Genomic DNA, 18,691 nt, shown 5'->3' with positions numbered 1-18,691 from the left:
CAAGAACTTCAAAGGAGTGAGGATCCTCTGCCCCAGATGTCAGTTTCTTATGGTTTCATGTGCCAGGTTGCTTCAGGTGTTTCATTCATGCCTGATGGCTATTCAGTGGAGGGAGGAAACATTGCTCTGCTGCATGCTACTTGTATCTCTTTAAGATGGGTGAAGGGGGGTAATGTATGTGCCCTTCACTTCCTGTGTTGCCAGAAGGCACACACAGAGACACAATCACGTATACTGTGTATGATTCGTCCTTCCATTTGGTTTGGTTTGACGTCGTGTGAAGGGATTGATCAAAAGCAGTGACTAGCGGAAATAATTATCTACACGCATGTAAAGCGGCAGTCCGACAGTCAAAATGTACTCGATCCTGGTAGATTAACAACAAAGAGAGCTCACAAACGTTGGCTTCAATTTGCCCTCGAGTTGAGCAGCATTTTAAATACTCGTGTTTGCCCAGGGCCATGAATTCCTGGTCAGCCTACTGATATATCTCACCACACCTCAGGAGATTTCCCCTATCATGCTGATTGCCTTGGGCGAAGTGTAAATCTAGTGGGATACACACATACAATAAACACAGACAAAGACAATGGATTAAGGTGCTGCTAAAAGACCTGTAAGAATGACCTGATTTCAGTTGGATACATGCATGGCTCCACAAACACATAAACACACACATACTGTAGAAGAAAGACACAGCTGAGTGCTGAACCCATAACAGTCTTTGTGTGATCCTCTTTGGCACTAGTTGCACACATGCAAATCCTCCCAGCGTTTGTACAGCGACTGGCACACATCTATCAGGGTAAACTAAAAAGTATTGAAACATCCTCAGGTGGAGTGAGATATTTGTACTTTGTCAAGCATCACGATTTATCTAGAGAAGTACTCCTGTCAGATTGATGGTGCGTGGGCTCCTATTACTACAAAAGTATTACTGGTGGTCTATTTTAGCAGAGAGAGAGTGTTGCAACGCTTCACATGATACATGTTTCTGTATAAAGGAAATCGCTGCCAACTGAATAAATAGCAGATTTAGCGATTACTTCCTAGTCCAATGTTTCTCGAAAGTTTTTCATGGTTCGAGAGATCGTCCGGTTTGTTGGTTGCCAGTTGAACTGGGAGATGGGGACTCGTATACAAAGGAGTACAGAAGGCAGATGGAGAAGTAACAGTGAGTAAAGGGCCACACTGCCAGCAGCAGAATAAATGTACTGAGCAGCAGAAGGCATCGCCTCGCTGTGAAACACTTTCTTTGATTTTGGATGTAAAGTCTCTGACACGCGCACACACACGAAAACACACCCACATACAGTTGAAACTCAAGAAAAGTCAAGAAAGCCCAGCTTTTTTTTTAACTGTAGCCAAAAGCTTTTGAATAAAAAGATAAAGTCAGTAAAACATCTACATTTTTTTTTTATCCGTGGTAATGTTTCTTATCTAAATAACATGACTGTAACACTACATGCTCCTGCATTGGTCCAGCAAAAAGAGAGGTGACCTCATGCAGGATAGGGACCCTCCCTCCACACTTCACTACAACAATCACACACACTTTAACACTTGCTTCCAACATCCCAAAAAGCTATGAATGATAATTATTTGTGTGTGTGTGTGTGTGAACAACACATTATTTGTGTAGCTGCGACGCATGTAACATACAGTACAGTATACAGCATAAAGAAAGTTATACGATATTATGTAAAACATCAAGTTGGCACTCTTCACTTAGTGACATACCGTTACCTTCACAACAGCAGATCTACAAATCAGTGGTCGTAGTGATGATTTGGTTGGTTAATGTAGTAACGGTGGTGATTTTTATGTGCTAGGAAGAGACGAAAGTGGTGCTTTCTGGTCTGTTATACAGTATGGGAATCATCATATATATATATATATTATATGTATATGAAAAGTAAGAAAAAGTCATTTTAATCTAAAAAACATTGGTTGTTGTCACACTCAATATTGCCTATGATCAGAGATATTTCTTTGTCTTACTAAACTCTCAAGCTGACTCAAACAGAACAAGCATGCCAGTCCTGTGGTCTCAAAAAGTCCGAGTCAGATCAAGAATGTGCTGACAGATTCTGCTTTGGATCCTCTCACTAAACCCAAAAATGCTCAGGTGTATAGTGTGTGAGGGTCGGTAGCAATTGTTTTGTTCTGATTTTGAGAAAAATAATTGTACCTTCTGGGAGGTCTTCTTCAGGGGTCAAGGATCTGTGTAGCTTTGGAAAGAGAAGGTTGATGAGAAAAGAAAGGGGTGGGTTACTGTGGAAGGAGAGCTTGTACTGATACTCTTTGTATGAAAATACATTACGGAAATAAAAGTGGGACTTCCTCTGCTTTTCTTTTAAAACGTTTTAAAAATCCGCAATTGCTCTGCAGTGTTTAATTTTGGTCATGCATTATAGTCTCTCTGTCAAAGCTAACATTTTGGCAAACAATTGCCTATCTGCATCCAGCGGCAACATTATTGTGTTTCTGGCCACCTGAGGATTAAACCAATACTCACTTTCCTGATAGCTCTGGTTTGGTTTCCACTAACTTCTGTGGAATAGATTTGGATGTTTAGCTCATTCCTTATTCAAATGTATTCACCAACTAACTGTTTGGTTTTGATGGATTTAAGTTATTTTGCTAAAAGTGAGATACTTTAGATGATGTGCAGCACACTTATGTTTACTTGCAGTACTGAACAAATATGGCTACATGCCTTTTGATTCAAACCCTTTATGATTATAAAATATAGATATAACTGTCAGTTATTATGCTTTAAAGTAGTTCCTACATCACAGACCAGCATCAAAGTTTCTCTCTGCAGATTTCTCAGTGTCCTGATCCTTGAAACTTTCTCTGCAGAAACTATGATCCCTAATTGGTTCTAAAGAATCAGGGTGTTGTGTTGAGTTTTTTGTTTGGAAAGCCTTTGAAAGAGGCTGTAAAGTGGATTTAGCTCTATTGAGGATGATTTCAAAGCAGTTTTTTTGTATGGTCAGCACATGTGAGAGGTCTTTTATCCTTCCGAAGAGCTGGAGGAATGAGACAGTCTGAAGCCCTCTGTCCCAGATCCTTATTGTCTTTGCACAGTTCCCTCAGTGGGAGGTCACACAGAAGGACTGGTACACACGCACAAACATGCATGCGCACACAAACACAGACACACTTAGATCTCAGGCAGCTTATGATGCATTTACTATCAGGGAGCTTGGATGAAAGTGAAGTTTGCAGTGAAGTTGGGATTGAAACGTTGTGCGTATTTGCGAGTGTGTGTGTGTGTGTGTGTGTGTGTGTGTGTGTGTGTGTGTGTGTGTGTGTGTGTGTGTGTGTGTGTGTGTGTGTGTGTGTGTGTGTGTGTGTGTGTGTGTGTGTGTGTGTGCGCAATTTCGTATTCTCACAACCGCTAAGTGAAGCCTGAACTTGGCCTCCAGGCTTTTTGGAGGATACATGAGCTCTGATTATATTAGCTGTCTCCTCACCTCAGCATGTTGTAGCTATGTCTGCCAAGCCAGAAAGTGTTAAACTTTTCACCTCTGCTTCGTTTTAGCACCGTGTTGGCATTCAGTGTTAGAGCTTTATTCTAACAGAGGGCTGAGCCTGTGTACTTATGGAGGTGGAGGGTTACATCTCCACCTTTTATGTAGAGCATTTATTGATCGTGGTAGGAAAATCCTATTTTATCTGTTATCAGATTGTCACTGCAGGATTAGTTACAGAGGAGCATCAACTTTTTTGCATTAGGATGTTTGAACAACTTTGCTGCCTTGCTGACATTTATGACCTCTACAATGATGGAGATGAAGTGCTCTGCTGTGTGTGCTTTTAACTGCCTTACTGCTCCAGCATTTAAGAAGCATAAATTACTTGAAAAAACAAACAGCTTTCAAATTGTCCTCAGTAGAGCTAAATCAGATTTCCTTTCTGACAACCTACACAATAAGTTTGTGCAATCCTCCACCTCTGCATTTCCTTATCACTATTCAAAAGCAGAAAAAAGAGAAAAAAAACCCTCCTCCACTTCTTTTATTCAAGTTTTACAATGCTATCTAATTATTTCCTTTCATTAACGCAGGGCTCAATCCTTCACACCTGCAGGTGGGTAAATTAGCCGCACAAAGCAGTATCCTTCCTGTCCGCTTGTTGAAGTGGCAGCTATTGAGTAGTTCTATTAGCCTTGCACTAACATGGCCATTTGCAACGCTGATTGGTTGCCATGCATCAAATCCTCAGGATGATGTGCACAAGCGAGAAGAAAATACTGTTCAACAAAAGGAAATTTGAATTTAATTGGAGAGCACATGAAAAGATTGACTGTTAGATATAGAAAGGTATAATCTTTCTATGGTTCTTTTTTCTGAATCTGTAAAAAGTCTGCAGCAGATACGTTTGGAACATTTGGAGGGTACATAGAAAATAATTAAAACATTTCTTCTTCATTACAGTTTTACAGAAATTACAGAACACAGAATATTGAACTCAGCATTTGGCAGTTAGATGAGCAAAGATACACCCCAGAACATACAGTATTCCAACTAGGACAGTAAGTCCACTTTCGCATAGGGTTATTGAACAAGAAACTAATTAAGGCAATTCAGATGGGTATGAGAGACTTTGTTTTTTAAATAAAATATAATTTAAAAAAAAGGATGAAAAAAACATTTACAATCTGGAGTAACAAAATGTATTTACGTGTTTATGCATTTTGTCCAGGTGGGAACAAGCTCAAGGGACAGCAGTTCCGTCTGGACTGGGCCTGGATCTCTCTGGAGAAAGAGTACTACGTGGTGGACGAGGAGGACAAGTTCCTGGAGGTGGTGCTCAGGCGGAGAGGCTACCTGGGAGAGACGTCTTTCATTGGTAAGTCTGTTTGTCTTTCTGTCTCTCTCACTCTCTTATTCTCTAATCCAAGAGGACTTGGTTTGTGATATTAACCAGGCCAGCGGATTGGTTCCGGGCCAGGCTGTCAATCTGTCCACTACTTTAGTCCAGACTGCAAAATAAATATAAATATCAACAACTCCTAGATGGATGTCCCAACATTTGCTACAGATATTCATGGTCCTCAGATAATAAATCCTAAATGCTCAAAAAACCATAAGGTTTACATTTTATGTTTTGAGTGTGATGTCTCAACAACAATTGGATGGATTGTCATTAAGTCTGGTAAACACAATTGTTAGGATTTAGTTGATGCTCTGAGCTTTCATCTAGCGCCATCATCACGTCAAAGTTTTAAATAGTCCGGTATTTAGTTTTTGGACTAGATACTAATGACTAAACCAATGACATTCACGACATTATCTTTTGTGCTAATTTGCAATTGTTAGCATGCTGATGTAAGTATTAAGCTCAAAGCACTGTTGGGACTGAATACAGCCTCACAGAGCTTTAACATAACTGCAGCCTCTTAGTTGGATAAAAAGCGTCTGCTAAATGACTGTAATGTAATGTAATGTAATGTAGTCTGTTTCATTCTGTCAGACTAGACAATCTATGACAGTCTCCTTTTCTGTAGCAGTCATTTAAACTTTTCTTACATTACATCAGGCTACTCATAGTTTCATTTTTTTGTCAGTTCTACGTTCCTCTTTCTGTTTGCAACAAGCATAAAAGAAAAAAAAATGATAATGTCAAAATGCTTTGGAATTCATGAAAAAACACAATCTGAACCTTATTTTTCTATTTTTTACTTGTATGATGGTGAATAGTGTACACAATTTTGTAATTTGCTTCTTCCATTTGTCAAAATTCACCTCATCATTCACCTGGAGTTCTGCTCTCCAATACACACATACAGACCAAACATAATCCCTGACAGTTGAAGCCAAAAAGCAATTGCAACATTTCCTTTCAACACATATTTTGAGTGTTTGTAAAGCAACCCACTATTTTCCTTGATTTTCAAAGTTCAGTTCAGCTTTATTTACCCCAGCTGGGCAAGTAGTTTATGAGGGCATGAGAAATCAATCAACATGAGACTGTCAAAGAGAAATAAATATGCATTACACAGAGCAGGTCGATACAACGAAATCCACAAATAAATTAGTTCAAGTCATTGATTAAATAGCATCACTGACATCATTAATGTCAAGATTAACATAATTATCTACAGAAAAGCTATAGATATGAATGCATGTTTATCTGTGTATATGTGTTTTACTTGGAGCTTCCTAAGAACTGAGTTGACACGCGACACGTTCAGGAGTCCACCGCCTTACATTTATATTGCCACACCTGTTTCCGGTTGGCTGGTTTGTCTTTTCACAGTGTTATTTGGAGTAGACGTTTTGATTAGGCTGCTTTCATTTTATTCTCTCCCATGCACACCAGTTACTTGTTGGTTGTAGTCTTCGCAACTGCTGTTTTGCAGTGTGTAGCCCAATTTATGACAATAGATGGGAGGTGAAGCAAGCCAATATCTCGGTCTTTGTCAAGCTGCGTTATGTGGGTGGGTTTGATGCGTCAGGTCCCTGAACAGCTGTGTAAGAGTGAGAGTGGGGAAGAGATTGAGATGACATGAAGTTCAGACAAAATACAACGCTACTTTCACAATTAGAATTTTTTGATTTCCATTAGAAGATTTGTTGATAGTGGGCTACCTGGTAGCTGATAAGCCTACTTTTTTTGGTACCACCTCGGTCAAGGCTCCAAGCGAGCTGACCCAAGAGGTTGGAGTTAAAACACTGTGGAGCAGTGACCGGTCATAAAGGATCGTCACTAGGGCAACAGGAGACATCCCACACAGACCAACCATTTTTAATTAGTCAACCTACAGCGACCACAATTTTTGTATTCACTTGACCCAGATTCCAACCAATGGCAGCTGCCAAAACTACGCCTCATAAGTGGTGAACTGCGTCCCAGTTTCATGTTATAGATGATGCATGCAGTTTCAAGCAGCGTCGCTACAGGGTTAAGCTGAGCATCCTGCAAACACTGAGGGGGTACAAAAAAAGAAAATGATACCAAAAGGGATTTGAGTCAAGTTGTGTCAAGCCGAGCCATGCAGTTGAATGATTCCTTAGTGTACTGTTGACTTAGTCAAACATGAAAAAAAATAAGAAAAATTGGACCCCTGTGGTGGGGTTTTCCTCCGCTTTTGGTGGCATATGAACAGCTTCTCTGAGCCTTTTAACTTTTTTTAGGCTGAACATTTTTGATTTATTGTCAGAAGAATGACAATAAGTGAATCATCAGCAAACTTAAAAATAAAGTGAGCATCATGCCGGCTGCAGTTCTCATCATCACTGTACAAAACACAGAATGGGCAGAGAACACACTTCTGGCTCTCTGTGCTGCTCAAATCTCAAATCCAGCCAGCTACACAAAGATCAATGCCAGCGTTTTTTAACAAGCTTTTTGACCAGCAGATGGAGGTGATTTAATGCTAGAAACAACAGCCCAGCATGTTTTTTGTGCTTATGTCTGAGTGTTTGCGTTGATTTGAAGTTTAAAAGGATGAGGATGACTCTGTCAGCTAGTTCAGTCTGGGAGAAGCAGCAGCTCTAAGCAGCTTTTACTATTTCCCACCTCTCATCATCACTCTGATCCCCTTTTAATCATCAGGTCAGGTGTTAGCACCACAGTGTAGCAGTTTATGTAAGTTTTAATACTTATCTACCTGTGTATGTGCCGGTGTGTGCATGTGTGTATATGTGATACCTCTTGGGGAGGTTTTGAGTGTATCTCTTGGGCACACATGAAAGCTTTCATTCTGACTCTCATCTCTTTGCACAGTTGGTGTGTGAGCACCTGGTTATCTCTGACCACACACACAACACATGCATACACATTCGCTTTCAAGACCTCCTTTTGAATGTACGACTAGCATGGAATGTAGACGTGGTGCTAAAATGCATCAATGTGATTTCCTTCTTGGTCGACGTAGCTACAACATGTTGAGCTGAGGCTTTTTATGCATAAGTGCTTCACTTGAAGGAAGATTAAAGAGAGGGAATATTTAAAAGTGGATCTTACCCCACAGCACCAAACCAAAGTCCCCCTTACACAATTTACTTTAAATAAACTGTGTATGTTTGCTTGTATTTTTGTGTCTATATGCCCAGTTTGGATCTTTTTCAGACACTGATGATGAAATACGGTCTAGTTTAGTGCAACACAAAATGAGAAACAGAAAGTGATCGAAGCCTAATAACTTTCATAGATTTCAATTTGCTGGGCTGGTGAACAAAAGAATGGAGTGAATGAACCGATAACAGAATGTCGACATTTTCGAGGTGGACAAAATAGCAAGAACACCAATCCAATACAATGCTGACACAGTAATAATACATTTGATTGATGTTTGGTGTCAATTGAAGTCATCATAAGGCTGTAGTTTGTGTCGTTGCCAAGCAAATATCTCATTAAGAGTCAGTGTTGTGGAGGCTTTACTTGTGTTCCTCTTTGCTTATTTAATTTTCATACGTTTGCCTGGAGTCTTAATGATTTTTGAGTTTTCTCCTCGCCACAGTTCATAATTTTGCAGGGTCCGTTAAGGATGCACTTGACTGGCCTCTTCATAAGTTGCCTCATTTTGCCTTGATATCGTTGATTGTCAGTTAAGTATTAAAGCTGACAAAAACTACTCTGCTGATGGTACTCAAGTTGTAATGTGTCTCACTTTTGTCATTGCCTTTATAATTTGGTTTGAAATGTAATGGGCAAAACAATAGAAACACATTTTGACAGTAAAATGTTAACTTTTAACAAAATCAAAACTGCAAAGGCAATTTAAAACACTTATATGTATTCATTGTCATGAGACACACACATTAATAAATCACAATTGTAAAATGCAAAAAAAACAAAAAACTTTCACAACAAAGATGATGGTGATGATACAGTGCAGTCAGAAAATAAAACGACAGAGACATTAAGGTTGTTTTTTTTACGCCCAGAGCAGATAAACAGCATACAAACTGCAACCCTGTTTACCTCCAATTTGTGGAGATAGTGGAACAATCACATATAGTATTTGTTCGCAAATTTTGCTGAATAGATGACTTTAATGTCAGAGCCGATGTTTCATTCAAAATCATATAGGCTGAAGTTGAACCAAAAACAATTAGGAGCTTCAATTCACTAATACTTTCTGGATTAATTAACAAGTGTGTGTGAAATGTGCTATTGGTGGTTATGGGTGGGTAGTAGAAAAGATCAACAGAAAACCAGAGCTGTAAATGAAAACAGAATTGTTTACTTAAAACTTCCATGTAAATATACAAAAGAACAGGAATTAAAATAAAAAAAATATAGGCCCAATATAAATTGATGGCACAAGTAGACACTGCATGATGTAGTTGTGTATATAGAAGTATTAATGTTAAATTAGCCGTGGCATGTGTCAGGGATTGAAAGCGGGGAGTTGTACAGCCAGCGATGGTGTCAGAAGATTGCTGCTGTTGCAAAGGTTAGCTGATGAAAGCTGCTGTCGTGCCAGCCAGACAACGGTGGGGGGAGAGCCTCAGCACATGCTCCATCACTACGGGACGTACAGGTGGAGAGGATCAGGGTCAGAGGAAAGCAGAGATAAGATCAAGGATCAAAGATGCCCCCGCATAGCAGAGCTCAGACAGAGCAGGGCTGGACAAGAGCATCGGGATCAGATTAGTTTCTTCTACCACTGTTTTCAATCGTATGCCTCACTTTGTCATTTCTTTAAAAAAAAAGAAAGAAAAACGGCTAAGATATCAACCTTCAGCTTTATTCTTCCTGGGTGTTTGCTCTCTTCCGTGTCTTCTTCTAATTGAGTTCTGTCACGTTTCCCTGTCTCCTATGACACCGTCCTACTGACTTGTCCACCCACTTAACCTGTCTTACCTTCTGTTCTTTTCATCCATAATCTCTCCTCACCTCATCTCACCACGGAGAACGTTTGGTCCTTTTGCTTCTAACCTGCTTTTCCTCATCAAAGACACCATGTCTTTTCTTCCTCCCCCCCTTACTGCGTTATAGCCCTGGGTCTATGCCATAGGCTGTCTTATATTCTTCCTCCACCTACTCTTCCTTTGTCATTCGTTTTATGTCTACCTTCTTCCTTAGCGCAGCGCACATTCACTTTCTGTTCTTGCTCTGTCTTTTATTTTCCCACATCCTTCTTTTACCACAGCTTCTGTTACCCAATGCAGTGTATCTGCACTGGTTCTTCTCCATCTTTGTCTTTCCCTTCCCGTTCTGTTCCCTTCATAAAACCCTCCACATTCAAAATCCTCATCCTCTGAACCTCTTCCCTTTCCCGTACTTTCCTCTTTTCCTCCTATCTTCTTTGCTTCATAAATAATATGAGGAACCCCATGTGGGAACATGATGGAATTGAATTCTCATTCTTCTTTTTTTATTTTTCGCTTAAGTCAAAGCTCACCCCTCGAAGACAGTTTTTTTTTTTATCCTTTCTGTTCTGTCCTATTCTTGTCTGTCCTTGCTCTTTCAGATAAAAGTAGGATTATTAAGAAGGTGTTCATTTCCCAGGTTAATCATCTCTTGGGCTATATTCCAGCCTCATTATTGTTGCCAAGCTGAGTGGATTCATTTTACTAGGAGAGAAAAGAAAGTGTTGCCCCACTGAACCCCTTTTCAATTGATCTCCACCTCAGCTGCATTGATGTGAAATGCCCTTTATCGTAAAATGAGCATGAAGGTCCCTGCAATCATATTTTTTATAATGAATTGTAGAATTCACATTCAGCCAAACTAAGCTTATCACAGTATTTAGCTTTCAAAAGTGAAACAAACTCAATGCAGAACAAGAGAAAGCAAAGTTTGCAGATATAAACAGAAATTGTTTGTGTTTGTGAGCAACTCCTTGTGAATGTGTTAGTGAGAAACAACAAACGGGACTGTAGCTCTGAGGAACAGCACCATAAAGATCAAAAGCCCTCCTGTGGGTATATCTCCACCTACTGAGAAGGAACCCCAGTGTGACCTTAGGCAGTGCTTGTCTCTCCCCTTCGGGGAGTCCAGCAAAGGTGGCTCACTGAGGCTCCACCCTTTTAAGATCAATGCTGCTTCTCTTTTACAGGCAGGTTTTGCTGTGTTTGTGTGTTTGTGTGTATTTGATGTGGGGCAACGGATCTTCAAGATACAAAGATGAGAAAGATAGGATAGATAATAATCATCTGTTATAAGGACACTTTGTTGAGTCATCTGTAATTGCCTTTGTATTTAGAGGTCTTCGTTGTTAGTGGCAGAACTACCGTTTTTGCTGCACAAGCTGATACAGGAGGAGCACCCAGGAAGTGAACCAGTGAATCAGTGAAAAACTTCCAATAACCCCAAGAGGAGTAGATTTGTTATGGTGCATAAGTGCAACAGCAGTGAGCAATAGCAGCATCAGTAGCGTTTCCTATGGAGTATATTCAGTCAGTTGCCCTTGGCATAACAAAAGATGAACCCAGAAATGCAAGGCTTAACACCACAAACCATTCATAACAATCTTGAGGCTCTCAGTCCCATTTTTCCATAATTGTGTTTGGGGGTTTGTGAATGCATATAATCACTGGGAGTCCTCACAGTTATAGTAACATGAATTAGTCTGACTGTGTAAAAGTGTGTACCCCTGTGTGTGTGTGATTATTCTCAGCTTAAATTTAGCATACAATGCTCACAGCATGGATCTTGCTGTGTGTATGATCGAATGTAACCAGCCTATTCTGCATGTGTTTGTCATTTTCTTTTTTCTTTGTGTCTGAAAAAGGAAAACAGATCTTTTTTTATTTACAGGCGCATGCATCAACCTGGCATAGCTCCACTCACCTTGTTCTCATGAGGCTCTTTGAATGTAGACGAAGGAATATGAACAGCATATTTCCAAATGTAATACATAATTGTATGGCTTATGCCACCTTGGTTTCCTTGATGTGCATTTGATGTGAAACCTAGTAGTAGTAGTAAGCTGTGCTACTTTGAAGAAGGTATATTGATGAGCATGCATGTTAGATGTATTGTTAGATGGATTCACATGAAAACCCTATTATAAATGAAATAAGAGACATTTGAAGAGAAAAGGAGACACACACACACACACACACACACACACACACACACACACACACACACACACACACACACACACACACACACACACACACACACACACACACACCCTTGCATGAATGCCTAACCCTCGGGAAAAGATTGCAGTAGCTAATCCATCTCAGCAAGGTGGAAGATGCTTATTTAAACGCTTCAGTCACAAATTCATTTCACACATTCCTGAGGCTCTGTAAGTGATCAGTATAGAAAAATAGCACGCTCTTTTTTCACACCAGTCTCTGAACACAGTTAAAGGGTGTGAATATCTAATCTGTTTTTCATCTGTTTCTCTCTCCCGCCTGTCACCCTGTAATGGTTGCTTTCTTTGTTTTGTCTTTACTTCTTCCTGTCTGTCTTATTTTTATACTCATCTGACCTCCTCTATTTTCCTTCTTCTTTTTACGCCAATCACTTTCTCTTTCCTTTAGGCATTGGCACCCAGGATGGTAGTGCCAAGAAGGATGAGGATTTCAAGGGAAAGTCCCAGAGGCAGGTCCAGTTCAACCCGGGACAGACCAGAGCCACGTGGCGGGTTCGGATATTGACTGACGGGAAGTATGAGCAAGCGGAGACCTTCCAGATTTTGCTATCGGAGCCGGTGATGGGGGTGATGGAGTTCCCCACCACAGCAACAGTTGAGATCCTGGATCCTAGTGACGGTCAGTCCTTTATATCCAGCACTCAGCACACACACTTTTAGGCTTAGAGTATTAAATATGATGGAGGCTCCTCATTTCAATCACAATAGGCTGTAAAAGCTGAAATGTTTTCATTAATTTTGCACATTTAGTTTGAATACTCTTTGAGGTTTTTCTATCCTGGCAGTAACACTTTCTAGCTATTGAATACAGATGCAGAATATTAGGTGTTGGCAACATCCCTCTATGAAAGAGATGCCCAGTTGTTTCATGGGGTTCAGTTTAGTATCCCTATTCCTTGTTCTATCCCTTAGTGAAATTTAGAATAAAACTGGAACTGCCTTAATGACGATATGGAGGATTGAAAATACAAGTTCATAGAATACCCAAAGCGGAGGTGTTTGCCTTATGCATCTGAACAGGCCAATACAACAGACACAGTGAAGTTTCGGACAGTTATTATTCACACCACACAAAATCCCAACCGCCACTCAAGCATTCTTGTTACAAAGCAATGAAAAATACACAACCCTTTACCGTAAATCACATTTGTTGTGTGAAGCATCAGTCAACTTGGCACACAGAGAATGAAGAATTGTCAACATAAACACTGTCTGCTGTAGATATAGTCATGTCAAATCTCCCCACAGGGAATGAGGAGACACATGACTTGACAACCAGTGGGGATTGTTGTAGTGATGATGATTATGCTGTCGTTTTGCTCTCAATGGAAATACTGAGTAGAATGCTTATTCCTAAAACACAATGATACACATAAGCAGTATGATTAGAGCTTATTTATTTGTTTGTAATCTGCCATTCTCACTCTTTGTGTCTTTGCCTGCGAACTGAAATGCTAATGGATTTTTTGGGTAGTGTGACAAACTGGCTACTCTGCTCCATCAAAGTAAAATTTACTCTTCTGAAGCTTTTACAGTCAGTTTTTTTTGTATGCCTCTCCTCAGTGCAACTTTTCAGTAATTATAGATGTGCAACAAAGATGGAAACACTGAAGCTTCCATTATATTGTCGCACAACAGCTGCTGTCATCATTCTCCCTCTCTCTCATTCGTCTTCTCGTTCCCTCACTTTCACTATGTCGTTATCTCTCTCTCTCTCTCCCTTTCACATTCACCCTCCTCAATCTATCCTCCCCTGTGGGTTAATTATGTTGTGTGTGGAAGGCAGGGGCTGGTTTGTTTTCTGTCATCTCCCGGGATTGTCTAATGTGACAGAGATGTGCCACTCTGTTCTCTAATGGGCCAGCGAAGCTCTAGCTATGCCTGTGGCGTTAGCTGTACTCCAACTTCTTTCTCTAATGATGAAAACTGGCTTGTTTGGTATTCTGGTTAGCTCGAGATCCCCCCCCCCAGAGGATATGTCAGCTAGGCTAATGGCTTTAGGGGAGGCGAGAGGATCACTGATCTTTAACCAAAAGGGCTCCAAAATTAAGGAGAACTTAACAAGCTGAGTTCGTTCTGACAGCACAGACAGTGTGTGTTTGTCTGCACAAAGGCAAAAGCTTTTTTTTTTTACTGTTTTCTTTTTGTTTTAGTTGCACCAATGCGTACCCTTCACCACCCTTCTGTATTCGCCTGTTGCCACTTTGATTAATAACGATGAGTGGGCTTGTCGTGTGGTGTGGTTGCCTGTGGTGCACCCACTTCCAGTGCTGCAGCAGACAGAAAATGTATTTAATAAAAGGGTGTGATAGCCTAGCCTTCCTCCTGCAAAACTTTGGGACTTTCTTCATATATAATCCATGTACAGTGCTGACTGAAGATGAAGGTGGCAGCCTGCTGTTTGACTGTTTGCTGCAAGCAATGCCAGCATCGTACTACATATCTTTCTTGCTTCCTCTATATAGCCGAGTCGCCATATATCAGTAGAGCTGGTGCTCCACTGCATTTTACATCAAGGTCATTCCACTAAATGATGAAGAACTGTTTTCTTCCTTGAAATTTTTTTTGGTCTGAGACCGCAAGGCCAGCTGTAGCCAAGCACATCCTTGTGTAATTATGAGAGCTTTGTCTCAGTTAGGATGTACAATGTCTTGACTAATATAGGACACATTTAATGAGGGACTGCATTTTGCGAGTTTGCTGCTGCCTTGAACAGTGTCATGGTGTTGTGCAGTGTTTAGTTACATAGTGCTATCAACCGTAGCTCTCTAGAGGCTGTTTTGTGTTAAATTTACAGTTACATTTTAGGCATTTAGCTTACGGGCATACACAGTTTAAAAAAAACTTGTGGCACAAAACAAATACAAACAATAATCAGACAATAGAAACAAAGAAAAAATCACTGCATCCATAGAATATTCATGAATTTATCAATAATGGAGAAGTTCTAGGCGTAGAAATAAAAAACAAGGAAATAGCAAGATCAGGTGCAAATGTTTACTACTTTAACAACCTCTGTAAAAGCGTGTTTCTTTTTCACCGCATGAATGTTTCAGACTGGCTGTTTGTCTTCCACACGGAGATAAACTTGACCCACTTCGCTGAAATTTTGCTTTTCTAATACTATGCTGGATTTAGTCGCTAGAAGAGCGAATTGTGTGTTGTAATGTGAAAGAACTGTGAGGAGAGGAGGTGTGCAGTGTGTGGAGGGAGAAGAAAATCAGGGTAAAGCGGTGTGTGTGTGTGTGTGTGTGTGTGTGTGTGTGTGTGTGTGTGTGTGTGTGTGTGTGTGTGTGTGTGTGTGTGTGTGTGTGTGTGTGTGTGATTGGTAAGCAGTGGACCCTAATCCCCTGCTATGCGTCCCTGTACCCCCCTGGGGAGTGACAGATTGTGGGCAACGATAGAAAGGAGAAATAAAGGAGAGGCGAGAAGATTGAGAGGAGAGAGAACGATTTAAGGAGAGTTACCGTAAGAGAAGATACATTTTTGGTTTCCTGCGGTGCTTGAGATTGTCTTATGCTGATGACTTCATCCCAAAGAGTCATCTCAGGTGTTGATCTCTTTCTATGCTTGGTGTTGAACCAAACATACAAATCTGTTTTTTCGCTGATTACTCACACTCCAGCCCTGTGACATTTTAATGCAAGTTTGTGCTATACAAGCAAACCAGCAAAGTGTATTGGAGCTCCCATCATTCATTCACTCACAGAGAAACGTGGAGGGGGAATAAAGTCACAAGAAGATCTGGGACGATCTGAAGCTCAGTCTTCTCTGCTCGTTTTTTTATTGGTCCCTGTGTGTCTGTGGAAAAAAAGTTCCAGCATTTATTGTTTCTATAATGCCAGTAAGTTCTTGGCTTTGATAGATGATGCTTTCACTGGCCCTAAGTCTCTCTCTCAATCACAAACTCCTCTCAGAGATGGAGAGAGGAGTGGAGAATGAGAGAAAAAGAATAAAGCAGGGGCTGACCCCTTTGTGTATAGAGGAGTCGATGTGTCAAAACTCCCAGCTGATTCCCCTCTGTGCGATGAACTGAGAGGCTTGCATGTGTAATTGTCTGTGACACACCAGGCAGTAAGAAAAACTTCCAGAGGGGTCTCTTTGAAGAGTACCTCTGGTTGCATCAAACCGAAAACTGTGATGGTGAGTTATTTTTGAATATGAATAAGCACACCGCAGGACTACCACTTCAATAGATGTGAATAAAAAAATGTCAGCTCCAGCTCACTAATGCAGAGCCAGAACAAAAGCCTGTATCCGTCATTGATGGCCTAATGTACTGTGAATTTTGGCTGATTGTTATACATATCATTGCCCTTTTTTTCTCCTCTGACTCCCTCTTCTCGTTCTCTTTTCTTCTCCAAACAGAGTCGACTGTGTTCTTCCCTGAGCAGATCCACACCGTGGAGGAAGATGTTGGCGAGCTTTTCATCCCGGTGCACCGCAGTGGAGACATCAGCCAGGAGCTCATGGTGGTCTGCTACACTCAGCAGGGTATAGACTAGTCTTTTTCCACCTCATCTAACCCTGTTAACCTCAGTGAACCTCGCTTGCCTGCCAACTTTCTGATCAGACTGATCATGATGGTGAATGTCGTATTTAAGGCTCAATAGATATTTATTGATCACACATCCATTATTAACATAGAGATTGAAAGTGTTTAATGTCTAGATGAAACATTATTGATCGTATTTTATGCTACACAGATTACTATACATAATCCTAAAAATCGTAACACAGGCAAGAGTAATATCTGCTCACAGTAAAAAAAAACGTCAGTCAATTTCAGAATGATAGCAGTAGTTACAATCTTGTTTACATTTGCATCGGAAATGTGCCATTAAATTTCGTCTCCATATTATTTTAATGTGATGATAATAAACCCTTTTGTATGGTGGAGTGTCAGGAACACCTGTCGCTCTTTTCCTATACGACAGTTTCAATGAAAGGTGTTTAAAACACAGCCAACACACTGGAAGAGTTTACCTTACATTTGTATTCTCACAAATAGAAAGTTGCAGCATAAGCCCAGAAGAACTGTATGTAAACTAGCTGTTAGCCGCTGCTTTTTCCAAGTTTTACTGTTGTTTATTCAAACTAATAACAGGCTTCCATTCAACCTCCAAAAGAGTACCACTCTCTTTGTGAGAATTCAAATTACTTTTAGTAACAAAGTTTTAGCTGGTGATGTCTGACGTTCTCCTAATGAAATACCTTTAGAGAAATGAAGGATAATGCCCACGCTAATTATCCTAATCAAGGCACCGTTGTCAAATCTCAAAATGGTTTCATTTTAAGAAAACCTGTGGGGTTGATCTGTTTCTATTGTATTAAAGTAAATTCACTGACGGACATTCTTGCTGCAACTAAAGGTCAACCCTTCACAAGCTGTAATGGCTACAGCCTGAATGTTATGAAACTAAAACGGAAAATCTATCTTATAACATTATTCATGGTTGATTGTTGACCCCTCTTAATTCAATAAACTTCATTACACTACTTTACACATAACATTCAGTGTAATATGTTTTTGTATATGATAATAACTAGTTAAAATGCAGTGGATCCTTTATATGAAAATGGATGTACCTGAAGCTGTACCTGTACTCAGTATTCATAGGATAAGCAATGCAGTCTAAAAAGCTGCTATATGTACCAAGGGCTCAAGTTTTCTGATGCCTTTTACATTTTTAAAATATGTCATTTTTAAATGTCCTTCAATTTCTTCCCTTCTCTCCTTTTGCTGGTCCCTCTGAAGGTTCTGCCTCAGGGACGATTCCGACAACCGTTCTGTCTTACTCGGACTACATCTCCCGTCCGGAGGAGCATGTCAGCGTCCTTCGCTTCGACAAGGGTGAGAGGGAGAAGCACTGTCGTGTTGTGATCATCGACGACTCTCTGTACGAGGGAGACGAGAGCTTCAACGTCACTCTGTCACTGCCTGTCGGGGGGCGTCTGGGAATGCACTACCCCACCAGCAAAGTCAATATCCTGGAAGACATGGATGATGGTAAGGCACGCTGGTGCTGTCTCCCAAGTTTCTATTTCCAGAGATCTTTCTGTGCAATTAACAATAACGTTGTAGTAAGAAATGTCTCTGGTTAAACACTGCCATTTGAATATGATGTATCCAAATCACATGGATGAGAGGTTGTGGTGAATTTGCAAATGGTATTTTGGCTCCAAAGACACGCTGAGCATATTAAATGTATTTCTGCTTGGTGTGCATATGTGCAGGGCTTTAAGGTTATGCATACATATATAGATGGGCATGAATCTGACACATACAGATGCATGTAATCACAGAGTCTGGGCATCCATATTCTTAGACGTTCTGGTAAATTGTCATCAGAGACTTCAAGTCACAGAAGTTCACTCAATTAGGCTTGTTAACAGACTTACTGGCTGTTGAGGCATGTTGGAAACACCCTGGCATAGACTCTTCACCGACAGCAGACACATGGAATCAAAATCCTGTTTCGCTGTCATTCAGACAATTTTTAATTAAAGTCGAGACTCACACGGAAGTCCAGTGGGACTCCATTATGAAGACATTTCCCTGGTCTGCTTTCACACTGTTACAACATTGTTTGGACAAAGTAGATTACATCTTCT

General features: G+C 40.4%; 1 protein-coding gene across 1 annotated transcript in view; it reads left to right on the top strand.

Annotated features, from left to right (window-relative positions):
- frem2a (FRAS1 related extracellular matrix 2a) overlaps positions 1-18,691 on the top strand; it is a 51,271-nt gene that overhangs the window by 13,589 nt on the left and 18,991 nt on the right. The window contains exons 3-6 of the mRNA XM_054626082.1: positions 4,714-4,860; positions 12,465-12,695; positions 16,445-16,570; positions 17,835-18,086. Coding sequence (XP_054482057.1) covers positions 4,714-4,860; positions 12,465-12,695; positions 16,445-16,570; positions 17,835-18,086 — 756 coding nt within the window. The remainder of the gene's footprint in view (positions 1-4,713; positions 4,861-12,464; positions 12,696-16,444; positions 16,571-17,834; positions 18,087-18,691) is intronic.

The sequence above is a fragment of the Anoplopoma fimbria genome, chromosome 24 (assembly GCF_027596085.1).
Source record: "Anoplopoma fimbria isolate UVic2021 breed Golden Eagle Sablefish chromosome 24, Afim_UVic_2022, whole genome shotgun sequence".
Classification (NCBI taxonomy): Eukaryota; Metazoa; Chordata; class Actinopteri; order Perciformes; family Anoplopomatidae; genus Anoplopoma; species Anoplopoma fimbria.
The sequence above is the reverse complement of the archived record's forward strand: the minus strand, read 5'-3'. Positions and strand labels throughout refer to the sequence as shown.